Source organism: Baudoinia panamericana, assembly GCF_000338955.1.
Source record: "Baudoinia panamericana UAMH 10762 unplaced genomic scaffold BAUCOscaffold_5, whole genome shotgun sequence".
Lineage (NCBI taxonomy): Eukaryota > Fungi > Ascomycota > Dothideomycetes > Mycosphaerellales > Teratosphaeriaceae > Baudoinia > Baudoinia panamericana.
Window position 1 is genome coordinate 1422537 of NW_006911261.1, and position 21997 is coordinate 1444533.

Sequence of the window (21997 nt, forward strand, 5' to 3'; positions counted from 1 at the left end):
ACAAGGCTATGCTAGCTTCTCAATGCAAGCTGCTCTGTTCGCCGTGAGCTTGTTCGGCTAAATCCACTACATCGAGCCCATTTGTCCCCAGTGACGCTGTGACTGTTGTACATCCCGAAAACAACAAGATGCAGGGGTATAGTGTACTCGCAAACCCGAACCCGAGTGCGCCTCGCTTGCTGGTATGGCAGAATACTGCCGTAGGAACTCAACTCGGCCTCGCTCCATCCACAATGCGGATCATCGTCTCCCAAATGGTGTAGGCTGCATCATCGTATCAACCCTCTCATGCACGACCCTCCCATTCGGCACATACCCAGCTGGCGCTGCAGCATTCTGAAAGTACTCCGACGGAGGCCCAAGGTTTGCTGGCGGCGTACTTGCGACAGTAGCTTGCACCGCCGGGCCCAGCGCCGCAGACAAAGGCGTCGCCGGCACGGGAGTTACATAGCCAGAATGTAGACCATTGGTTTGTCCCGCAGCTTGTGCATAGGCCGTGTTGATGTTTGCCGGGAACGGTGGAACCAGGCCGTTTGTAGTTGAGGTGGTACCGCCTGCTTGCCGGACGGCTTGGTGGTATAAGGGTGACTCGGAGATGGTTTTGCTGACTTCCTTGACCGCTTTTTGGACAGGTCGCATAACGGTCTTGACGGTGGTGATGTCGATGCGTTGTTGGGCTATATCTTTTATCTCTGTGGCAAGGTCGGTCCATGACTGCGGTAATATTAGCGGCAGAAATACAGTTTCTAAGCCTGGTAAGGGGAGTTGTCATACCTGCACGAAAGCGTCGCAAAGCTGCCAGAAGTCCTTCTGGTTGCGGACGCCAGGATCCTTCACCTTAACAACTTTGAGCCTGTTGTGCAGCAGCGTATTCGCGGCAATGACCGCATCGCATTTACTGATCGCCAACGCCCAGTGATGTGCCGCGCGTGGCTGGCCCGCTGTGTCAGCGCTCTCCTTACGTGTAACAAACTCCGTCCGACAATGCGGTAAAGATTTCCGGGCCAAGTCACACGCGCTCTGTAGCTTGAGGTAGATGTGGTCAAACTGCTCGTCGTTTTCACCATAATCGAAAACGCTTCGCATGGTGTTGCTGCGTGATGGGAGCGTGCTGGAGGCCAGAGACGTGAAGGACTCGTTTCGCGATATGTTGGTGCTTCCGAATGAGCTCAGCGAAGTCATTGTGTTGGTACGGCTGCCGTTAGCAGATAATGGCATAGGTAGCGCCATGCTGCGGAGGGAAGCGTTACTGCTGATGCTTTGCAAGATGGTCGCGCCTCGCATGCGGCGGCTGTTTAGCGGTTTCGGCTGCGTGGGCGTGACTGTCCGGCTACTCCAAGCGCGCGAGGTACGAGGTGTGCTCTTCGACGCCGGTGACCGCAGCTTGAAGCCGAGCATCGAGCATATGTTCCTCGACTCGACCATTGTCATGTAGACCTGCGACATCAGGTAGCGAACGTAGACGGATTCGGTGAGCGATATCACCCGTTGCGTGTGCTGACGCAACTCCTTTACGACCAAGCCATACGCCTTCAGCGCGGCGATCGATGTCGACAAAATGCCGCTCACGGCTGCCTCATCATTCTTGTCTTCTTCTTCGCAGTTGATGTCGGCACGATTCAACAGTCGGTCAAGCTCCTCAACAAGTGCGTTTGCACTAAACAGCTGCCGCTCGAGCATGGTTCGCTTAGGCGTGCCGTCCTTGATCGCACGGGTGACTTCGCCGATCGGCCCGTGCAACTGAAATAGCGAGAAGAGTAAACGCTTCGCAGCCCGTACACCGTTACCACTTTGCAACTTCGAATTGCGATTCTCAGGTAGGCTTGAGAGCCTGCGGACAGCGCCATAGCGACTCATGGATCCGTCTATCGGGCTGACTGCACCTGAGGATGTCTCGCCGCTACTGCTTGGGTATAGAAAGCCATTCAACGTCGATACCGAGCTGTTTGCGCGGGAATGCGCGGCTCTGATCGTGGACGCTTGGCTTGCGCGCACGGAAGCCGCGCTCGAAGCTTGGTCGGAGCTGCTAATGTCTAAAGTAGGCTTGCGCGGTGCGATGAGACCTTGCCGTCGCGCTCTTAGGCTGCCACTTGCTGATGATGATACTGTCTCACTTCGGCTGCGGCTAACTTCGTGATCCGCTGTGAGCAAAGGTGTGATAACTGGCCTCCTCGAAGTAGGTGGATTAGATGACTGATTGCGTGCGTGTGATCGTAAGGGTATGGGTGGTGCGCCGCTGGGAGACTTCGACATCGGTGATTCCATGCTTTCCATGCCACTAACGTTCGGCCTGACGGGAAAGCGCCCTACAGTCAACGTCCGTTTCGGAGGCCTAGGAGTTTCGACATTGCTTTCACTAAGGTAGCACCTTAGTAGGCGTCTCGTCCGTACCAAGTACGATTACAACTCACCTTAAGTTCTCTTGCGAGTCCGCCTTTAGCCTTTCTCGCAGTGCGGCGGCCTTGAGAAAGCGCTTGACTTGTTGACATACGTCCCTCTCCGTCTCGGCGTCAATGTTCGATGTCGTATCGTCGTAGTTCCTGGTCAAAGCATCCAAAGGAGGATACTCGATGGGATTGTCGTGAAACTTTAGTTTATGAAGGCTTGGCATTTCACCCAAGGCAAGCGGTAGCCGGGCAATCTTGTTGCGTGCGACAGCCAGAAACTTGAGCGACGTCATGCTCCTGATATCCTCAGGGATAGAAACAAGCTTATTCTTGCTCAGGTCGAGGATCTCCAAGTGAGCCAGCTGTAGAACCTGCTAGCAGTCAGCGCAAGGGGCATAACCATAATGCGCCAGGCTGTGACCTTACAGCTTCGGGAAAGTGTCGCAGCTGGTTGCCCCTGAGGTTTAGATACCGCAGCCGACCGCATTGCACAATCTGTGTGGGTATCGCGATCTGAACATTATGCGACAGTGCCAACCTGCCCCTAGTCAGCCACTGCCGTCGTATCGCCTCATACCCATTGTATTGCATGGTCCTACCGCTCGACCTTGTCCTTGATCAGGTCAATGACCTCAACCGGTAACGCATGTATGTTCTTATGGCTGAGATCCACCGTCACTCCGGTGTGCACTCCCCCCTCCAACCCCTCCGCTGACACTTCGCCCTGCTGTTTCGCTTGATCATTGAGATCCTTCCTCGTGTATGCCAGTAACTCCGCCACCGTCACAGGGAACGGTTCCCCATATATCGCATTTTCGGACGCCATTGTTGGCGCATGTCCGTGGTATATCATGGGCTGTCACATGGCGTGTGGAAAGTGGGAGGCGATCGTGAACAAGACATAACGCATGCAGGTCCACGTCGTTATGCAGGAACGGTCGCGCTAAGACCTCTTTGACAGCCTTGGCAGTGTTGGCCGTCGGGGTTCGGATGCAAGACAGCCTCACGTGGCGCTTTTACCCGGCCGATGGAACCAAGGTTGACCGGCTTGTACTCGATCGATTATCGTTGACTGGATATACAGTATCAAGTGTATGCAGCAGCACCAACTGCGCAGGAGAGGCATCTCCTACCGCCAACCATAAATGTTATACTTTCTCCCTGACTAGTAAGAATAGACCACTGGCCGTTGGCAACAGGAGAGGCGCCCCTTACTCGAAGCTTACTTACGCCAATCATCGCGCTTGAACGATGATTTCATGATTCTCCTGAACCGCGCATCTAGACGCGCTCCTCGTGCCAGCGTACAGCATGCTCGACGCTGGCTCTCGCAGTCCGCATTGGACCGCCTGGCGCAGCCTGTACAATTGTACATTTCGACGTCTCGTGACCCATACCTGAATTTATCAATCGAGCACTATCTGCTACAGAAGACTGCCCCGGAGTCGGCAGTGCTGTTCTTGTATCTTAACAGGCCGAGCATAATTATCGGCCGCAATCAGAACCCATGGCTGGAGGTCAACCTGGCTCTGCTTAATCCAGCTCGCCATCATAAATTAGAGACTGAGCCACCTGGATTAGGCGCTGTTGACCTCGTGCGCCGGCGTAGCGGAGGCGGGACGGTTTTTCACGACGAAGGGAACGTGAACTGGACGGTCATCTGCCATTCGAAGGACTTCACCCGGGACAAGCATGCGGAGATGGTCGTGCGCGCACTCAGGAGCTGCGGCGTTGATCGTAGCAGGGTCAATGAGCGGCACGACATTGTCCTCGATCAAGGCGAACGGCTTAACCATGTCGATTCGAACGATACTCACAAGACGGCTTATATGGTCGGCGAGGAGAGCTCAGCGCCGAGACCGCTTAAAGTGTCCGGGTCGGCTTACAAGCTGACGAGACAGCGAGCATTGCACCATGGAACATGTCTACTGTCGAGTCCGAATCTCAATGTGATACCTGACTACTTGCACTCGCCTGCCAAACCCTTCATCGCAGCTCGTGGTGTGGAGAGCGTGAGCTCTCCAGTCGGCAATATACTGCTCGACAACGAGCAGTTTGTGCGCTCAGTGCAGGAACAATTCGGTTCTATGTACGGGCCCGATCGATCGAGCGCAAGCGTTGAGGTTGGTGAGGACTGGAAGGACGACTCGAGCATTATGAAAGGCTACCGCGAGCTACAGGTACGACACCAAGATATCTTTATGGACGATGATTTGCTAATTGGGTGGGCAGTCATTGGACTGGACGTACTTGCAAACGCCACAATTTACCATCTCGAATTCAGCAGACACGTCGGCGCAGCTGGCTTTGGAACTAACTGTGCGAAACGGACTCCTCCATAGCGGCGCCATCATGCGCCGCCATGAGGCTCGTCAGACAGCGCTCTCGGACCGCTCGAGGGGCGGCAAACTCCACGACATTAGCTCGTGGCGAGAGGCGCTGCCGGCGATGTTCAGTGGCCTTGATCGGGACGAGCTTGAGCGACTAAGCACTTGGCTGCAGCAAATGCTGCCCCCTTCCGACGCTTCGACGAATACATAATCTAAGCACTAAGCGGCATCTCACCTCTGATGTGCAGCTCCTCTATGTAGCCGCAAAGCCAGATGGCGACCGTACCTCAATCCCCCGTGACGAGATCCTGCTCGGAACTCGCAAACTGCCCCGAATGCTTTCCAATTGCCCAACACTGGCTTCTCTTGCAGCTTCATCAAGGAACCAGTACTTCAGGACACACCGGCTCCAGCCCTTTCCGGTGAGCAGCTGCGTGTCTTCATCCGACCAAGCAGCCACTTGCAGAGCTGTCGACATAAGCGCCTATGTGCGTCTGCCTGTGTTGAATCCGTTCCCATGGAGTGCAAGATCCTTCGGTTGATGCGGTCGTGCGTGTTGGCCCATTCGCAGAGTAGCGAAGAGTCCCACGAGCTCTCGGCAAGGTTTGCAAGACCTGGACGTTCGACGATATCCTCGACTGCTTGTTGAAGGTCAATGAAACCCTTCTCCAGGTTCTCAAAATGCTTGTCGGCCCTTGTAGGATTAGGTGAGCATACAGTTTGACACTTTCCGAGTACGCTCTTATGTGGCAGAGCGGACGATTTGCCGCCCTCCGCAAGACGACTGCGTAAACCAGTACTCTCTTCTTCGAGCTCCCGGTTGCGTTTCCGTGTTAAGGTAACTAAACGCTCGTTCGACTCCTGAGTGCTGTGAAGCTCAATGATACGTCCTTCCAAACTCTCAATGTGGTCTTTTTGTTCGTTGACGGACTGCACGTTGAGCCTCACGATCATTGGCACGCTTTCGTTCCTGTTGAGCGGCTGTGAGCGTGACTAGGCTGCGGGTTCCAGCTTTGGGTGCGCGTCGCATGGCAGTCGCGGGTGATCCCGTCATTGGGAAAGCTTCATTCTCACCATAATCTGAACCACGCGCAGCTGTCCGCTGCCGCGTACGGTCGGGTATTCTCAGCTCAGGAGGCGGCGTGGCACCTTGAACGTGGAGGCTGCCGGAAGAGACCATGCGGTCTGCTTCGACTGTCAAGTTGCTGCTCGACCAAGCACGTTGGAGGGACGCCACAATGTTCTCAGCGCCGCTGACCACCAAAGCGTTTGACAATGTCGACATTGCGCTCGCCACGCTCGCCAAGCTTCGCATGCTGCCTACTGACATGCTGGCTATTGACTCCGAGATCGCCTCTATGCGGTCCAGCTGGTCTTGGGCGGTAGAAGTTTGCTTCAGTAGCTGAAGGCTAACCTCGCTAGTTCGGCTTGTATGGGCCTTGATGTCACGGAGGTGCAAAGCTGACTGAACTTCGTAAAGCCTACGTATCGTAAGCGTGTGACATGCAGCTGTCTTTTAAAATGTACGAACCTGCCCAACGTTTCAAGACTTAACGTGAACTCGGCTCGCCGACGCTGCGTAGCTGTACGGATGTCGCCGACCGGCTGCTTGTTGGCTGCTTGCCAGAACTTGCGAAAGCCAGCTCGCAACCCTCTGCCCCCGATCGGCATGCATGACACCGCAGTGTTCATCCATTCCGCCACATCGAGGTTGCAGTCTTCAAGCTGGATCCTCAATGAAGAGGTGCTGGCAACGTCAGAAAACGGAGTCTCAGCCTTGTCAATCTTCTCCAGCAGTAGGCGTAGGTCTCGCAGGCTCTTCAAGAGGCTATTCACGTCCTTAATGAAGGCGGTGACTGTCTTCGATGCATTGGCGATACCCTGGTATAGAGCCTTCAGCTTTAGCAGCCCGGACACACATTCTCCGCTGAGGTTGAGCAGGCCAGCAATGCTGGATGTGGCAGCCATAAATTCCATTCGCGACACATTGTATGGTCAAGCCATTTTGACGCTTAGATGGATCTCTAGACCATGCTGAGCGGTCGAAAGGTCCATAGACGAGAGTATAAAGTATTGTGTCTGTCATGGAGGCGCAGCTGGCTAGCTCCCAACGTGCATTCACACATGCATAGAACTTGCAGCACCTCACCATAGCGGCCGCCTAGGCTTGGCAGCCAAACTGCTACGATACTCCAACAGGAGTGTTGCGCAGTAATCGTAGCACATCTCCGACAAGGTATAGACTCCCGGCGATGACAAGGGGACCTTCACCCGCCAACGAACTTGCTGCTTGCAGTGCAGCTGAAACGTCCCTACCGTATAGTCGCACGTCAACAGTCTGCGCAAATGCTTTCTGAACAGCTTCTGCAACCTTGCCACAAGCCATCGGCTCCACCCACGGCATCCCGTCGACTGGACCGAACTCCACCACAAAGACGCTGTCACCAGCTTTGAGCAAAGGCCGCAAGATCTCGCTGACATCCTTGGTGGAGGAGAAAGCCATGACCCATGTGACTGCGGAAGTGTTGACCCTTTCTTTAGCTTCGCGACGTTGCCGGCTGACTTCGGCAGCCAAAACCTGGGCAGATTGAGCGTTGTGGGCACCATCGAGCAGTATAGGGTGCTCTCTGCCCGTCAGAGGTTCTATGCTGAGGTTTTGTAGTCGCCCGGGATAGTTTGTGGTCGTCAACGCTTCGAGAATCATTTGATTGGCTAGTGTTGCAACTGCACTTGGGTCGCCACTCGACAGCCCTTCCGCGTGCTTTGGTAGACGATCAAGGCGTTGGAGTGCTGTCCAGGTCGAGCAAAACGCTACACTGAGGTTCTGCCTCGTATGTTCTGGTACATAACGTGCAGCCTGATCGCTTGCACCGGCGTCGCCAGGTTCGTCGCCAGGTTCGTCGCCAGAGAGGACTTGACAGACTGCAGAGCGTAGCAAGCTGCCGGGAATCTCGCAATCTGTTGCCTCCACAACATCACTCCCATAGTCAGCCGCTCGTGACCGAATGACAGATTGAACCTCAGCCGAGTTCGACGCATCAAAGACAACTGGCACGCCTGGCTTGATGATTCCTGCCTTCTGCCATGCAATGGCGGTCAATGTATCACCCAAAAAGGCTTGATGATCAAGACCTATCTTCGCGATTGCAGTGACCAGCGGCAGCGCTCTGACACTTTTGCTTTCGGAGCGTTGGCCGATAATGTTGGTGGCATCCAGTCTCCCGCCCATGCCGACTTCGACAACCGCAACGTCCACTTGCGCTCTGGTAAACAGTTCGAATGATGTTGCCGTGAGCAGCTCAAATTCACTGGCGCCGATGTTCTCTTGCTGGTCTCGCTGCAACACCAACCGTTCAACATGATTGAAAGTCTCGTAGGGTACCACATGGTTATTCAGGCTGATGCAATCCCATCGGTCTACAAGATGTGGACTCGTGAAGCGTCCGTGTTTCAAAGCGGCGAACCCTGTGCTTCTCCTACATGTGGAGCTGTTGTAGGTTTCGAGCATGGACGAGATATACGCACATATCGAGCCTTTGCCGTTAGTTCCGGCTACATGAATGGCTTGCCAGGGAAGCGGAGTCTGAGCTAACAGGCGCGATATACGCTGGAGGCCGAGCTCGATCATGTCGTGCTGGCCGTGTCTGATCTAGAAGAATCGTTCAATACGCATCGCCTCTGAGTATCTGTCCACCAAGGCTCAACACAGCATACATGGCTTGCTGCTGCCTACCCGGCGAGCGGGCTATGGCTAGGTAGCTCTCCATGCGTCCAATCACTGCTGAGTGTTATCTAGGCTTTCCTTCACAACGTGTCAATGTCGGATGGAGCGCATAATGTACTTTCACCTTAGCGGGCCTTGTCTCAGGCATCAGTGCAGCGCCGCTAGGCACTCTGGCAGCGGCATCCCTGAGTGTTCAGGGATGTTCCGCATCCGCAGTTTTGTTCCTTTAGCGCGGCGAACCATCAGCCTCAGTCTATTGTATCAGGCAGTCAATCTCCACTCCATCAGCTCTAACCAGCTCACATCTCCTCTCATCACGGTCGCGTAACTTCGGGCTCTCCGGTAATACCGATATCAGCGAACCCTGGGGCGCAAAGCATGGGTCTACCGGTGGGTTTCGCCTGGCGCGTAAAGGGCGCCCACGAAGCGAACCATGGCTAACAATAACCCTTGAAGGTATGGCGTGAGCCAGTGCCAAAGACAGCAGAGAATGCCGTCAAGGCAGATCCCACTGCTGCTGCCCGCTCGTCCATTCGCAGGCGGCCGTCAATCCATGGCCGCCGAAGCACACGACCGCGTCTCAACCGTGGTACCACCGTGCTGCCCCCGGGTTACGAGCGCACGGCTTTGCCACAAGGTGTTTCGAACACAACGCCTGGTTTCGGGCGAGGCGTGCCTACCGCTGTACCGCCAATATCAATGTTGCTGGAGTCGGCGAATGGACGAGTCGCTCCGCCTCCACCTCCTGTACCAGAGGCGCGCAATTACTACAGCACATCGTCAAACACAGCTCGAGCAAGAGATACTCGCTCGAATGATGAATCCGGTGCGGCGCAAGGCTCTCAAGCAAGTCTTGAACAACAAGTCAACGGCTTGCGCGAAAGGCTCGACCACCGTCGATCTCGGCATCGGAGCGGTTCTCCCGCCCAACGCTCGCGCAGAATGATGGCAGATGAGCATCCTCGCCCTCGCCAGCGCGTGCCAGAGCCTGTTCAGGCTACTGCCAACCGGTGGCCGCAATACGATGGCCCAATCACACGCGTGACACTGCCAACCCCACCATTGGACGCGTCGGAGCAAGATGCAGACTATCTACAACGCGCAGAAGCACGCGCTCGCTCAGAACATGCTTCACATCCCTTGAGAAACTCATGGACGCCGGACTCTCCCGTGGACGGTCTGGGCGACCGAAACCGCAGCCCGACACCCGGAGACGGCTGGGAAATCATGCGCAGCACTATCACACCTGACGCCACTCTGCCAAGCGCCGACAGCAGCTTTACAAGTGCAGCAGCGAGTCACTCCTTCACTTCCGCTGCAGATACAGCAATCACTGAGCCAGACTCTACGTCCTCCACGGACCCAAGTCAGCGCAACTCTAGTGACCAGAGCAATGACGACTCTGCCTCTTCAGTCGATGGCGACGATCTTATCTGCGACGATGATGGAGTTGTAGGCGCTGAAGCCATTGCGGAGCATGTCTACGACAATGAGATAGATACCACGCAAGGACGAGAACGCATTCGCCGTCATGAGAGCATTCGCTTACGTTACGGCAACCGCTTTGCGCTCGCTCATGAAAGTGGCAGAGTCGACATTGGCTTCAGGCTTATCGAAGAAGCTCTAGAAACCGAGCAAGGTCGTTCTCGACTCTCAAGCATGGGTGTCTTCACCGAAGCGGCGGATGATGAGGTTGATGATTTCGTTCAGTCGTATAGGATGCGGCATCCGCGTTATGGTCAAATTACGCGTGCGCGCTCCGAACTGCAGAACACCGACGCCCCGCCGAGTCCACAGCCGGAACGCTACGCCGATGATGCACTTGCTGCAGCTCGAGAAGCTTCGGCACAAGTGCATGATTACTTCCGCCGTTACACCGCGGACTCGCTGAACACGCGTACTAGGTCACCACCGCCGGAGGACGAAAGCCTGGCTTTGCACGTTGACGCTGAAGTCGTGACTTCCCGAGACGAGCCACAGGCGCACCCCGTCAGTCCTCCTTCCGAGCGTAGTCGGGTAGATGTTGAGGATGCCGAGAGTCAGACCGATCTTGAGGCAATGAGGGGTATTATTGAGCGGCTTGCGCGACGTGACGATGTACCCGACGAATGGTGGCAGAGTGTTGGGCTCAGTGTGTCACGTCCAAGACCGAGAGCGGCTAGTCCGCGTCGGGATGACCATGTTGTGGAGAGCGCGGCAGGGAGTCGCGTCAGGACCGGGCGAGTTGACCGACGGATTTCGCATCTATGAAGGCCGAGCCAACTCTTCAGGGCTATTCGATGGACTACAGGCGCTGCAAACGTTCAACGCGTGGCTGTTCACAAAACTCGGTCATCCAAGCGCAGAAGAAAAGCTGTCACTTCCGCGATGTGTACGAGAAGGCAGATCGCTGCCATCTCGCAGCAATTGTAGTGTACTATTTGTCTACCAGCGCAATCTGCTGGCTTCATTCGAAGGCCGTGTCTATCTTGCTACCCACCTTCACTGAGCACAAGTCCAGTGCAAACGCTGGCGATCGTCCAATCAGGGCAGCGTAGCAACGTCGATCGTCTGCACTTGGCAAGAGCAGTACAAGGATACCAAGACTGTATTTCCGTCATGGCTCACTGCCAATTGGCGCGGAAAGTAACCTGTTGGGATAGACCCAAGGGACGCATGCATGTTCCCAGCCAATGCTGCCTCAACATCCACCACGCTGATGCCTGCACTCGCATTAACGTAAGAACGGCTCGAGTCTGCGGTCAATATGCGAGTCTCGTTCTTCGCGAAAATGAGATCCACCGGCTGGGTGCCGACTTGAACCGAGGCAATGAGCGCATTGTCGGGATCCGAAATCAACTTGCTGGTGTCAAAACCCTGCAGAAGATTGCTTTCGCGTGCGCTAGTCCAGAAAGTAGATCCGTCTGAGGAAAGTAGCAGGCGTACGGGACCGCAGCCTGTTACCACCTGCGATACGAATGAAGTGTTGGGTTGGGTCTCAAGCTTAGGGACGGACAAAACGGTGATGGTGCCTTGGCCCACAGTCTCGGACTTCCGCTCGCTGGCGACGTACAGGTACTGGCCGTCTCCAGAAAGGACGGATCCGACGACGAGGAGGCCGAGCTCGATGTAGCCGATCGATCGGCCAGTCACGGTGTCATTGGTGCCACCAAGTGGAGTGTTCAGTTTAAAAACCTCGACGGTGCCGACCTGGGTCCCGTTTACGGCGGTCGTTGCTGTGTTCCCGTCCTCCTGGCTAACAAAAACGTACTCATTGTTGGGAGAGACAGTGAGAAGGACGGCGCTGCTGCCGGCGGCCAGATTGCCGGGAATCCTGCCGACTACCGCGTCAGAGCATCCGGCAAGAGCTTTTGCCGCATCGACGATAATCAGCCAATTACTGCCGGTAGCGACCATGATGAATCGACCATCAATCGTAAGCTCGATGCCTCCGGCCATCAGAACGACAGTGATGTTACCGAGAGTGATCGACTGAAGGACCGTTGGAGTGAAGCCACTGGTGTCGAGGACATGGAGCGTCGAGCCTACCACAACGAAGGCTCGGCCGGGGTGATAAGTGTCGTAAGCGACGCCAAACGGACCGGTATAGCTGCTGCAAGTCACGTTTGCGAACGTTGTTACCACGTTGGTTAGGTTGGTTTGGGCGGGAGCTGTATTAGCACACCCGGGCCATTGCCGCATGGGTCCTCCTATGCAGCCAAGGTAGGACGGCGGATTCGGGCTGAATGGACTGGTGGCTCCTTCCGACAGTACAAGTGACGCTGCGAGGACGGAGACAACATGTGTGAAGTGCATGTTTACAAAGGGTACTGAGGTAATGACGAACGAGAGATGGTGACACGACTGCTGAAGAATGGGTAGGGATCGCTCACCTACCGCGAGCGACTAGACTCTTATACCTTTGCGACTGCTCACATCCACCACCAGCAACAACGCCTTGATCGACATGTGGCGGAAGGGGGCCCATCTCCGATGCTTCGGCCATCGGAAGATGAGGCATTACCATCGAATGTCCCTCAAGACCAAAAAGAACACCCACGTGTACTGGCGTGCCGCAATGCTTGGCCGAAGCTTGACTCTTGTCGTGGCTGCAGCGTCTGGAGTAAACGAGGTGCATGCAGGAAGTGAGCCGAGGATGGGGCCGCATGCGGGCGCTGCTTCGTCATTGCATTACTCACCGTCTAAGCTCGGAGTTTGACCAGCTTGAGCATGCGAAGCTGTATCTTAGTGGAGGAGGCAGGAGCGCACTGGTACGCATCGGAAGCTGTACAGCTACCAATGTGATGGACAGTCAGCAGCTTACGTATTCTTCGCGTGCAAGGTCCCCGCTTTCTCGCATTATCTTGGCCCTAACATTGCATCCCGTGATCGTCCAGTACTATTGCTATCGACGGGCAGACTTACACCGGTAATCGAGGCATAGACTCCGGAGATCGGGCAGACTGCAGCGACGAACTGTTTCTCTCACAGCTTCCTGTAGCGTGACGACAGTGATCTGCTTGAGCCAGTATAAGTGCGCAACTTTTATGCTCGATTCGTACGGTACCTGATCCACTGCTGCCGTGTTACGGCTCGTTTATAGGATTGAGATCAACTCGACCGATGCTCGTGCAAAGGGTTCCTCTGGTGCGCGAATGCAGTTGCGACAGTTGTTTACTGGGACAGCACCAGTGGGAGTACTGCATTAGCGTAACCAGCCTACCGATGCTTTAACGCATCTCAAGCTTTCCCAAGCATCACCTCATCCACCTGTCGTCTCCTTTCAAGCGCCTCCGGCGTTCTTCCGAAACGACACTTTCTCCACCCCAACCGTCTCGTTCCCCGATCCATCCTTCTTGAGCTGGTAGACGTACAATATCAGGACATCGCCTTGCACATCCATGAGTACGAAGCTTGGCGTGTTGCCCTCTTCTTCGCCTTCGTCAGGCCCGAGCGTTTCGTCGTTCCAACTTACAGCCCCGGTGGCCGAGCCAGGGTTGACGAAGAACTTGCCTTCCATTTCGTAGGCCTCGAACTTGCATGTCCCGCCCCAACACAATACGTCGACGTCCATCTGCCGTGCAGCGATGAGTAGTGCATCAGGGTCGCCGGGCGGTACAATGGAGTCGCCGTGGGTGAAGCCTATTCGTAGACTGCCGTGCGTGACTACCTTGCTTAGTGCCGTTGGTATGGGGAAGCTGGCTTCCGCCGTGTTGCCACCCTGCCCCTGTTGTTGTGAAGGTGCGTTCGATACTACGGGTATGTCAAAGTCACCTTTGACCAATTGCAGGTCGGGTGAGACTTGGCGAAGAAAGGCGAAGACGGAAGGCGAGGTCAGATTGCCCAGACATAGTATCTGGCCAATCTTGCCCGGTGTGAGTAGTCTTTTGAACTGCAGCGGCTGTTAGCAGCGACACACAGTGCGCGAAGTGTTGAGCGTACTTTTGCTGGAATGTCCTAGCCAGCCGTCAGCCTGGCCAGAGATTGAAAGGCTGTGGTGAGCGTACGATTGCGCGGTCTGGTATGAAAAGGTCGCCAAGGACCAGCACAAGTCTCGATGCCATTGTAGGGCCCTAAACAGCAGCTCACGTGCTATGTGGACACAGAAGCAGGCAGGGCAGGGCAGGCACGCAGGTGGGAGATGCGCCGCGGAGATCAGCGGGAGCCGCCGTCCGGTTCGATCGTGGTGCATTTGCCGGGGTTTCTCTTTAGGGGAACGGTGAAGTACAGCTTTGTCAGCGAAACATAGATATTCGTAGACAGGCCGGGCCCAACATACTCGCTGTTCAAGGGAAAACACCATACCAGCAACGCTTCAGCTTGATCTGCAAGGTACCCGAGGCACGTCATCAATCTGGCTGCCCCTCTCGCTCGACTCTTCGTCCGAACCCCACCACGCACATTTCTTACGCTGGCTCCCCGCGACCGTCTGAGTCTCATTGCGAGACACCTGAACACAGGCAATGCGCATATCCCATTGAACACGCCATACAGTACCGAGCGAGGATCCAGCCCCAGCGACGACATTGAGTGGTCTCCAACACGACGAACCTCCAACCTGCTGAACCAACAACAAGCAAGAGATTTCAGCATTGAGACTGTTTCGTTGCAAGAAGAAGGCAAGAGAGACAGGGTAGCAGCCGAAAAGATGTCATCGCAACCTCCGCACCCGGCGCTGCTCATACCCGGGCCAATCGAGTTCGATGATGCCGTCCTCCAGGCGATGAGCCATTACTCCGAGAGCCATGTTGGGATGCCCTTTGTCAACACTTTCGGTGAGACTCTATCGATGCTGCGGAAGCTCTTCCAGACGTCAGACCCGAAGAGTCAAGGCTTTGTGATCTCCGGCTCAGGAACATTAGGATGGGATCAGGTCGCTGCCAACTTGGTCGAGCCTGGCGATGAGGTGCTCGTCCTCCATACCGGTTATTTTGCCGATTCGTTTGCAGACTGCTTCGAAACGTATGGCATCAAGCCCACTCAGCTCAAGGCACCGATAGGCGAGCGGCCGCAACAGAACGAGGTTGAAGAGGCCTTAAAAGCCAGGCAATACAAACTTATAACCATCACCCACACCGATACTTCGACTGGTGTACTGTCAGAGATCGAGAGCATAGCTCAACTTGTCCACCGTGTTTCGCCGGACACGTTGATCGTCGTTGATGGTGTCTGCTCCGTCGGCTGCGAAGAGATTCGCTTCGACGACTGGGGCATTGATTGTGTGATCACTGCTTCCCAGAAAGCCATAGGATGTCCCGCTGGCTTATCGATAGTCATGACTTCTGGTCGTGCACTCGACCGCTTCAAGGCACGAACGAAACCACCAGGCTCATACTTCGCTAGCTGGAAGAACTGGCTACCCATCATGCAGAATTACGAAGCTCGGAAACCGTCGTACTTCGCAACGCCGTCACCGCAGCTCGTTCACGCTCTGCACACATCTCTGACGCAGATCCTCAGCCGGCCACTCGAGGAGCGGTTCCAGAAGCACAAGGAAGCCTCGCAGAAGATCAAGAAGGCGATTGCTGATATGGGCCTGAAACAACTCGCTTCCAAGCCGGAGAACCAGGCCAATGGAATGACTGCTATTTACCTACCGGAGGGTATGAGCCCTCCCGAGATCCTGCCGACGTTGATGAAGAAGGGTGTCATCTTCGCTGGCGGGTTGCACAAGCAGATTGCGGCTAAGTATGTGCGGTTCGGGCATATGGGCGTCAGTGTGACTGATCCGAAGCGGGATGATATTGATAGGGCGATTAAGGCGTTGAAGGAGGGTTTGGAAGAGGTTGGTTACAAAGCGCCGAATGGCTCTACATAAAAGTCATCCTTCTCAAAAGCGTTTGACGGGTACTAACTCCTGTACATCTTGTAAAGCGCCTAAGTGACTTAAGGCACGCAACATATGCACCTTCCAGAATGTACACAGCTGTCCACGAGTCGTCCATAATGTGTGTGACTGCGTCAATCTACCCAGCCTCGCGGCACCAACGTCGATGTTCTTTGATACATGCTGCGCATAGAGGTCAACACCGATATCGGTTATCGATCTGGTATATAGAGGGGTGCGGAAGCAGTCCGCTTTTAAACGTCACAGCGTGTGCGTACGGAGCAGACATGTATTGACACGGGAACTATACCTTCACCGTTCTGTCATGGGCAAAGACAGCAGCATATTCATGCTGAGCCGTCCGCATAGAGGGCTGACAAGCGTGACTTGGTGCAGTATAGGAGATCTTAACATGGTCGCTACTGCGCTACTGTATCGCGACTTCGGCACATCTCAGCCGAGGCGGAGTACCATGGACACGTTGATCGTCCATGATCTCTTACATTGACTCAAGTTCAAGGCAGGTTACCACCGTACTCGACGAATCATTGTCGTTCTACCGTGCCCTTAAACAATCATGGCGGACAACCAGGACTATGACCTCAACCAGCCCATCTCTGGGACAGGCCTGCGGCAGGGTCTAGTAAGCAAGCAAGTCCGCTGTCCTCCAGATTTGGCATAGACTCATCAAGATAATCTTTCGCAGACATCCTACGGCGACGCCCATTTCTCTCTCTTCCTGCGAAAAGTCTTCATCAAGGCGGCCGGGTACGGTGAAGATGCGCTCTCCAGACCTATCATAGGCATCATCAACACCGGCTCCGGCTTCAACCCATGCCATGCCAACGTGCCACAGCTCATCGAAGCCGTCAAGCGTGGCATCCACCTTCATGGCGGCCTGGCCATCGAGTTCCCCACCATCAGTTTACACGAGTCTTTTGCGTCTCCTACTAGCATGTTCCTTCGCAACCTAATGTCTATGGACACCGAAGAAATGATCAAAGCTCAACCCGTAGACGTCTGCGTCATGATCGGTGGCTGCGACAAGACGATACCAGCACAATTAATGGGTGGAATTTCGGCTAATAAGCCCGTGCTTCCACTTATCACAGGTCCGATGATGCCTGGATCGTTTCACGGACAACGTGTCGGTGCTTGTACAGATTGCCGTAGTAGCTGGGCAGCGTATCGCGCAGGCGGTCTGGATGTGGAAGACATTGTTGGTATCAACGAGGAACTTGCGCCTACCGTTCGTTGAGTATTCGCCTGTAGATGTGTCGACAAGCTGACTGATCTTGATCAGGTCGGCACCTGCGGCGTCATGGGAACAGCGAGCACGATGGGTTGCGTCACCGCAGCACTTGGATTGATGCCACTTGGCGGAGCCTCGGCTCCTGCTGTTTCTTCTGCACGTTTGCGGGTGGCCGAGCAAACAGGAGCCATGGCTGTCTCCGTTGCAAGCAATGTCGAGAGATGCCGACCTCAAGCCATACTTTCCCGTGAGTCGTTCTTGAACGCTATCACAGTCTTACAAGCCATTGGTGGATCGACAAATGCTGTTGTGCACCTCATGGCAATCGTGAACCGACACCCTGAGATTGCAGGCAAAATTGACCTTGCAACTGTGGATGAGGTAGGTCGACGAACGCCGCTACTTGTCGACCTGAAGCCCAGTGGTGACAACTACATGAATGATTTTCACAACGCAGGTGGCATGGTGGCCTTGTTGCTCACTTTGCGGCCGCTATTGCACCTTGACGCTCTTACCATTACAGGAGAAACACTGGGCAAAGTGTTGGACGCGACACCATTCAAACCATTCCCGTACTCGAAGGAGCTGATCCGACCACTGTCCAACCCGGTCTATCCAGACTCTGCGTTGGTGGCTCTATATGGCAACCTCGCGCCCAAGGGCGCCGTCTTGAAGGCCGCAGCGTCGAAAGATAGGAAACTGCTTGAATATGAAGGTCCCGCTGTCGTGTTCGAGAACACTGCAGACCTTGCTCAGCGCATTGACGATGAGAATCTGAAAGTGACAGACAAGTCCGTACTTGTACTGAAAAGCATTGGTGCGATCGGCAACCCTGGGATGCCCGAAGCTGGCGTCATACCCATTCCGAGGAAGCTGAAAGGCGTGACAGATATGCTGCGCCTGTCAGATGGCAGAATGTCGGGTACTGCAGGTGGTACAATTGTGCTACACATTTCGCCGGAGTCCGCCATTGTGGACTCGCCGTTTGGCATCGTGGAAGATGGTGACCTCATTCGTCTTAGCTTGGCGGAGCGCCGACTTAACGTAAATCTTTCAGATGCAGAGATCGCCAAGCGTGTCCAGAAGCGGAAAGCTTTGCTGGAATCTCATGGTACCGCCGTTCACGGCAAGCGCATCGTCGGCAGCAGAAAGCGAGGTTACAGGGGCCTGTATGAGACGAGCGTGAACCAAGCAGAGAGTGGCGTAGACTTCGACTTCCTTACCGCGAACGGCCAATCTTAACGACGTGGCGCGTTCAGAGCGTGTCGTGCCGGCGCCGGTCAGCACTTCGGCCTCTCACTCAAATGAGCCTGCAACGCCGTCTCGGTCTCTTCGGCGACATCATAGCCCCAGATCCAGACCCGCATCTCAGGGACGCTCGCTAGTGCTTCAGCCGTTGTCACGGGTTACAACGTGGCGTCGAAGACTTACAAGGCAGAGACTGAGGGCCCACCCACTTCTCAACCCTGTCTCGCTGCTCTTTTACACTGTCTCCGAACCACGGCACATCCGACCAGTATCTGATAGCGGCCATTCTCCCAACTCTCAGACGATCGAACATTGCCAACCTCTCACTGACTGCACCGGAAACGTCCGCAGAATGTTCGACACGGCTTAGGAGGGTACGGAGCGCTCGTGCACCCTCAAGTGCTGAGACTGCTCCAAGACCCAGATGCGGCAGGGTGCGGATGCTGAGCGTCACCTACGACCACCAGCTTCCCTTTGCTGAATGTTGGCAGTGGTTCCCTTGTGGTACATCGCCAGAGAGGTCACACCTCGGCGGCTTTTCTTGCCAGCTCCTTGAAAGCTGGATGGGAACCAGCGCTCTCCATCTTTTGCCATAGTTGACCTCTGTCCGTTCGAAAGCGGGTCTGCCGCTCCTGGCCATCCGCGACAGCAGGTGTCCGGAGAGTGTAAAGGCCAAATTCCGAAGCTCGCAGTCTCGGCAGTAGTATCTCACGAGCCAAGACTGGCCATCTTGAGATACGAAGAACGAGGACCAGCCCTCACCGGCCACTAGCGACGGCGCTGTCAAGTCGTTCGCGATACCTCTTTCATCGAAACAGCGAAGCGGAAGATGCAGCACCCAGTGTAGTCTGACGCCGGACAATGCTCAACGATGTATGAACGAGCCTTCGAGTGCACGCCGTCGGCCGCTACTACAAGATCGGCAACAACTTTACGGCCACCTTCCAAAATTATACTTCCGGACCCTGGCTCGTAAACAACCACCTGCGTCTCGACGACGAAACGAACACGAGGACCGTCGCCTTGCGGAGACCTTGCCAAAGCCAACAGAGCAGCATGCAGGTCAATCCGAAGTACCGTGTGCGACTGCAGGCCGTACTGTGCTTCACCCCCGGCTTGTGATTGGGGAGGTACCTTATCCTCTAAAGTGCCGGCCCGTACGATCGTCACGCCGTTTGACGTGCACATGCGTGCATCCCGGAAGTCAAGACCAAGACTCCTGAGCACGTGGCCTCCGTTACGCGTGATCGCAAAACTTATCCCATTCCGTGGGAGAGCGAGGCCCTTTCACAAACTGTAATGTTATGACCAGCTTGACGCAGCGCGATGGCTGTTCTGAGCCCACCGATGCCGGCACCCACTACTGTAATAGTCAACTTTGCAGACATCTCCACAGCATTAGTTGCAATGATGTCTGTTTTCGGTGGAACAGCGACGGGTCAAGCTTCTCTAGAGTCTGTGGTGAGGGTTGACATCTTTTGCCATGATGGGGATTCAGCCCTACTCCTAGACGCCCCCAATTGCGCACTAGGATCCTCTCGGGTCTATTATGTGGCCATGGTGAAACTCTACCAGCACGGATCAAGTAGAGCTATATCTACTCCATGCCAAGGCGAAGCGGAAGCTAAAGAGGCACTCATTGCTCCCATAGTGGTGATCGTGAGTTGAGTAGCAGAACGTGTCTGTATTAGCGACCGTGATGTGCTACAACCTGGCATAGGCAGCGCTAAAGTACGTGTTGGAGACGTTCGCACTTGAGCGAGGGCAGTGTCCTTGATACCGCGCCCAAGTTACATGCCCATGAAGCGGATGCACTCCTGTAGTCAAGCGAGCAGGGCACTGTCTACAGTGTCATTGGGAGTGGACTGTTCGTGCAGTCCGTCGTCCCAGGCCGATACGCAGGGAAGCGGGCTTACGGAACCACAAGTCTCTAGTAATCGCTCTGTTTCCCCTGGAAGTATGACAGAATCTAGAGTCAGGCCAACCATCCGAGAAGAACAGGACCTTCCAAGCCCGCCAAGACTGTTGTCGAGTGTTCACTCTTTCCGAACGCCGACGTCGAACCGAGTGCCACTTTCACAATACTGTGTCACGTATTTTGTTTCACTCCCAGTCCACTACATAGTCAACTGTCAATTTCACGATGTGTACGCAGGAAGAACCTTCACGCATGGGCATGCCACATCCTGATCTGCTAGCAGTGAGTTCTTGGCGACAACGTGTGGCGAGTAATGTAAACATTCTAACATCTGCAGGCGACCAAAGAAGTACCATTCCCAGACCTGACTCGAGGCAAAGCAGATGCCACAACCATTGACGTTCGAAGAAATCGAGCTGCTCATCTTGCCACCGTACGACATCTGTATCCGATACCTGGTCCGATCCCAGATACGGTCAAGGAGACCGAGCACCACGTCGAGGCTCGCGATGGCTACATTATACGAATTAAGATTTATGTACCCACGACGAAGCCCGCCAATGGTAGCCCACTGATTGTAATGATGCATGAAGGCGGCTGGTAGGTGAAACGCTATGCTGAGCGTGCTGTCAGCCACACTGCTCGTTCAGTCATTGATCAATTGTAGGAGTATGGGCGACCTCACAGACGAAGACCTGAACTGCCGGATGTTCGCAAGAGATATTGGAGCAGTTTGTGTAAACGTTGACTACCGGCTAGCGCCGGAGTATGCCTTTCCGACCGGCGTCTATGACTGTCAGGACGTGGTCCGATGGTGTGCTAAGACCGCATCTCCATCGTCAAGCGTTATTCCGGCGGACCCATCACGTGGCTTCATTGTGGGCGGGGCTTCAGCAGGCGGGAATCTAGCGGCAGTCATGTGCCAGCTTAGCCGAGATGAGGGCCTCGCACCACCGCTAACTGGCCAGTACCTATGCGTCCCAGCATTGCTCTGGACAGGAGATGTGCCAGACAAGTGGAAAACTGAGTACCGGAGTCGCTATGACTCAGCATCTGACCCCGTGCTAAGACTGCGATCCGATGGTGCCAGCCAACTGATGCAAGATCTCAAGCCAGAAACAAGCAGTCCGCTGTTTTCTCCGTTGTTGCATCCTGACCTCAAAAGCTTGCCACCGGCCTATTTCCAGCTGGCTGGCTTGGATCCGTTGAGAGATGAAGGGCTGCTATATGAGAGGGTGTTGAGAGAAGAGAACAATGTACCGACCAAGCTGGACGTATACGATGGTTTTGGTCATATGTTCTGGACCAATTGGCCAAAAATGCAGAGAAGTATCGATTTCGTGAACGACACGCTGGAAGGCTTCAGGTGGCTGTTGCACGCTGGAGCTGCACCTGTTGGCACTTAGAGCGCAGTTGAAGAGAGCTCCAGACTCATTAGCATGATGCTGCTCCAATAGATCGAGTGGTAATTGCTCACTTGTCATCCTTGCCGAGTACTCGTACCGGCTCCGCCGTCGTATTAGGTGGTACTGGCCATGATGTGCGGCTGCTGCATTTCCATTTCATGACGCAGACAGCGCGTGGACACCTAAAGCGTATTCAAGGTTCCCGGCAGTGTAACGCCTCGGCGCGTACGGATCGTAAAGCGGTAGTGTTTGAGCCGGAGTCATGCAATGCTCGAAACGAGGGTCAGTGTCGGACAATGTATTGACATAGCTTCTCGATCCAATAATGCGACCTAGGACCTTCGTAGTCCGCACTAGTAGCTGAGGTATCAACAATGCTGTGGGAATGCTAGACATCGCTAGGAAGCATCTGTCCAGAAGAGCTAA

The 21997-nt window shown here is 54.9% G+C and overlaps 11 protein-coding genes across 11 annotated transcripts; 5 read left to right on the forward strand and 6 right to left on the reverse strand.

Annotated features, from left to right (window-relative positions):
• Positions 1-240: 240 nt before the first annotated feature.
• BAUCODRAFT_122033 (uncharacterized protein) lies at positions 241-3213 on the reverse strand (the record flags this gene model as incomplete). The annotated part of the gene is made up of 5 exons (XM_007677708.1): positions 241-714; positions 775-2356; positions 2412-2758; positions 2814-2925; positions 2987-3213. 5 exons carry the CDS (start codon positions 3211-3213, stop codon positions 241-243), a joined length of 2742 nt encoding a protein of 913 aa, XP_007675898.1.
• Positions 3214-3727: 514 nt separating this feature from the next.
• BAUCODRAFT_59017 (uncharacterized protein) lies at positions 3728-4901 on the forward strand (the record flags this gene model as incomplete). Its single annotated transcript, XM_007677190.1, has 2 exons — positions 3728-4567; positions 4620-4901. Coding segments are annotated over 2 exons (1122 nt in total), but the record flags the coding sequence as incomplete, so codon positions are not given.
• Positions 4902-5406: 505 nt separating this feature from the next.
• On the reverse strand, positions 5407-6796 carry BAUCODRAFT_459355 (uncharacterized protein). Its single transcript, XM_007677709.1, has 2 exons — positions 6249-6796; positions 5407-6198 (listed from the first exon to the last, which is right to left on the reverse strand). The coding sequence occupies exons 1-2, from the start codon at positions 6692-6694 to the stop codon at positions 5619-5621; spliced, it is 1026 nt and encodes a 341-aa protein (XP_007675899.1). The 5' UTR covers positions 6695-6796; the 3' UTR covers positions 5407-5618.
• A 103-nt stretch (positions 6797-6899) lies between these two features.
• On the reverse strand, positions 6900-8345 carry BAUCODRAFT_68829 (uncharacterized protein; the record flags this gene model as incomplete). Its single annotated transcript, XM_007677278.1, has 3 exons — positions 6900-7408; positions 7589-7853; positions 7953-8345. 3 exons carry the CDS (start codon positions 8343-8345, stop codon positions 6900-6902), a joined length of 1167 nt encoding a protein of 388 aa, XP_007675468.1.
• Positions 8346-8819: 474 nt separating this feature from the next.
• Positions 8820-10691, forward strand: BAUCODRAFT_147665 (uncharacterized protein; the record flags this gene model as incomplete). The annotated part of the gene is made up of 2 exons (XM_007677710.1): positions 8820-8831; positions 8898-10691. The coding sequence occupies 2 exons, from the start codon at positions 8820-8822 to the stop codon at positions 10689-10691; spliced, it is 1806 nt and encodes a 601-aa protein (XP_007675900.1).
• A 92-nt stretch (positions 10692-10783) lies between these two features.
• Positions 10784-12396, reverse strand: BAUCODRAFT_459491 (uncharacterized protein). The gene has a single exon (XM_007677711.1). The coding sequence runs from the start codon at positions 12234-12236 to the stop codon at positions 10965-10967; it is 1272 nt and encodes a 423-aa protein (XP_007675901.1). The 5' UTR covers positions 12237-12396; the 3' UTR covers positions 10784-10964.
• An 807-nt stretch (positions 12397-13203) lies between these two features.
• BAUCODRAFT_68156 (uncharacterized protein) lies at positions 13204-13984 on the reverse strand (the record flags this gene model as incomplete). The annotated part of the gene is made up of 3 exons (XM_007677216.1): positions 13204-13812; positions 13863-13877; positions 13928-13984. 3 exons carry the CDS (start codon positions 13982-13984, stop codon positions 13204-13206), a joined length of 681 nt encoding a protein of 226 aa, XP_007675406.1.
• A 157-nt stretch (positions 13985-14141) lies between these two features.
• Positions 14142-15881, forward strand: BAUCODRAFT_33329 (uncharacterized protein). The gene has a single exon (XM_007677104.1). The coding sequence runs from the start codon at positions 14569-14571 to the stop codon at positions 15736-15738; it is 1170 nt and encodes a 389-aa protein (XP_007675294.1). The 5' UTR covers positions 14142-14568; the 3' UTR covers positions 15739-15881.
• Positions 15882-16324: 443 nt separating this feature from the next.
• BAUCODRAFT_69151 (uncharacterized protein) lies at positions 16325-18241 on the forward strand (the record flags this gene model as incomplete). The annotated part of the gene is made up of 3 exons (XM_007677306.1): positions 16325-16390; positions 16454-16996; positions 17051-18241. 3 exons carry the CDS (start codon positions 16325-16327, stop codon positions 18239-18241), a joined length of 1800 nt encoding a protein of 599 aa, XP_007675496.1.
• Positions 18242-18635: 394 nt separating this feature from the next.
• On the reverse strand, positions 18636-19752 carry BAUCODRAFT_459647 (uncharacterized protein). Its single transcript, XM_007677712.1, has one exon. The coding sequence runs from the start codon at positions 19433-19435 to the stop codon at positions 19031-19033; it is 405 nt and encodes a 134-aa protein (XP_007675902.1). The 5' UTR covers positions 19436-19752; the 3' UTR covers positions 18636-19030.
• A 161-nt stretch (positions 19753-19913) lies between these two features.
• Positions 19914-21813, forward strand: BAUCODRAFT_459685 (uncharacterized protein). Its single transcript, XM_007677713.1, has 3 exons — positions 19914-20447; positions 20503-20765; positions 20833-21813. Exons 1-3 carry the CDS (start codon positions 20391-20393, stop codon positions 21569-21571), a joined length of 1059 nt encoding a protein of 352 aa, XP_007675903.1. The 5' UTR covers positions 19914-20390; the 3' UTR covers positions 21572-21813.
• The last annotated feature ends 184 nt before the right edge of the window (positions 21814-21997 follow it).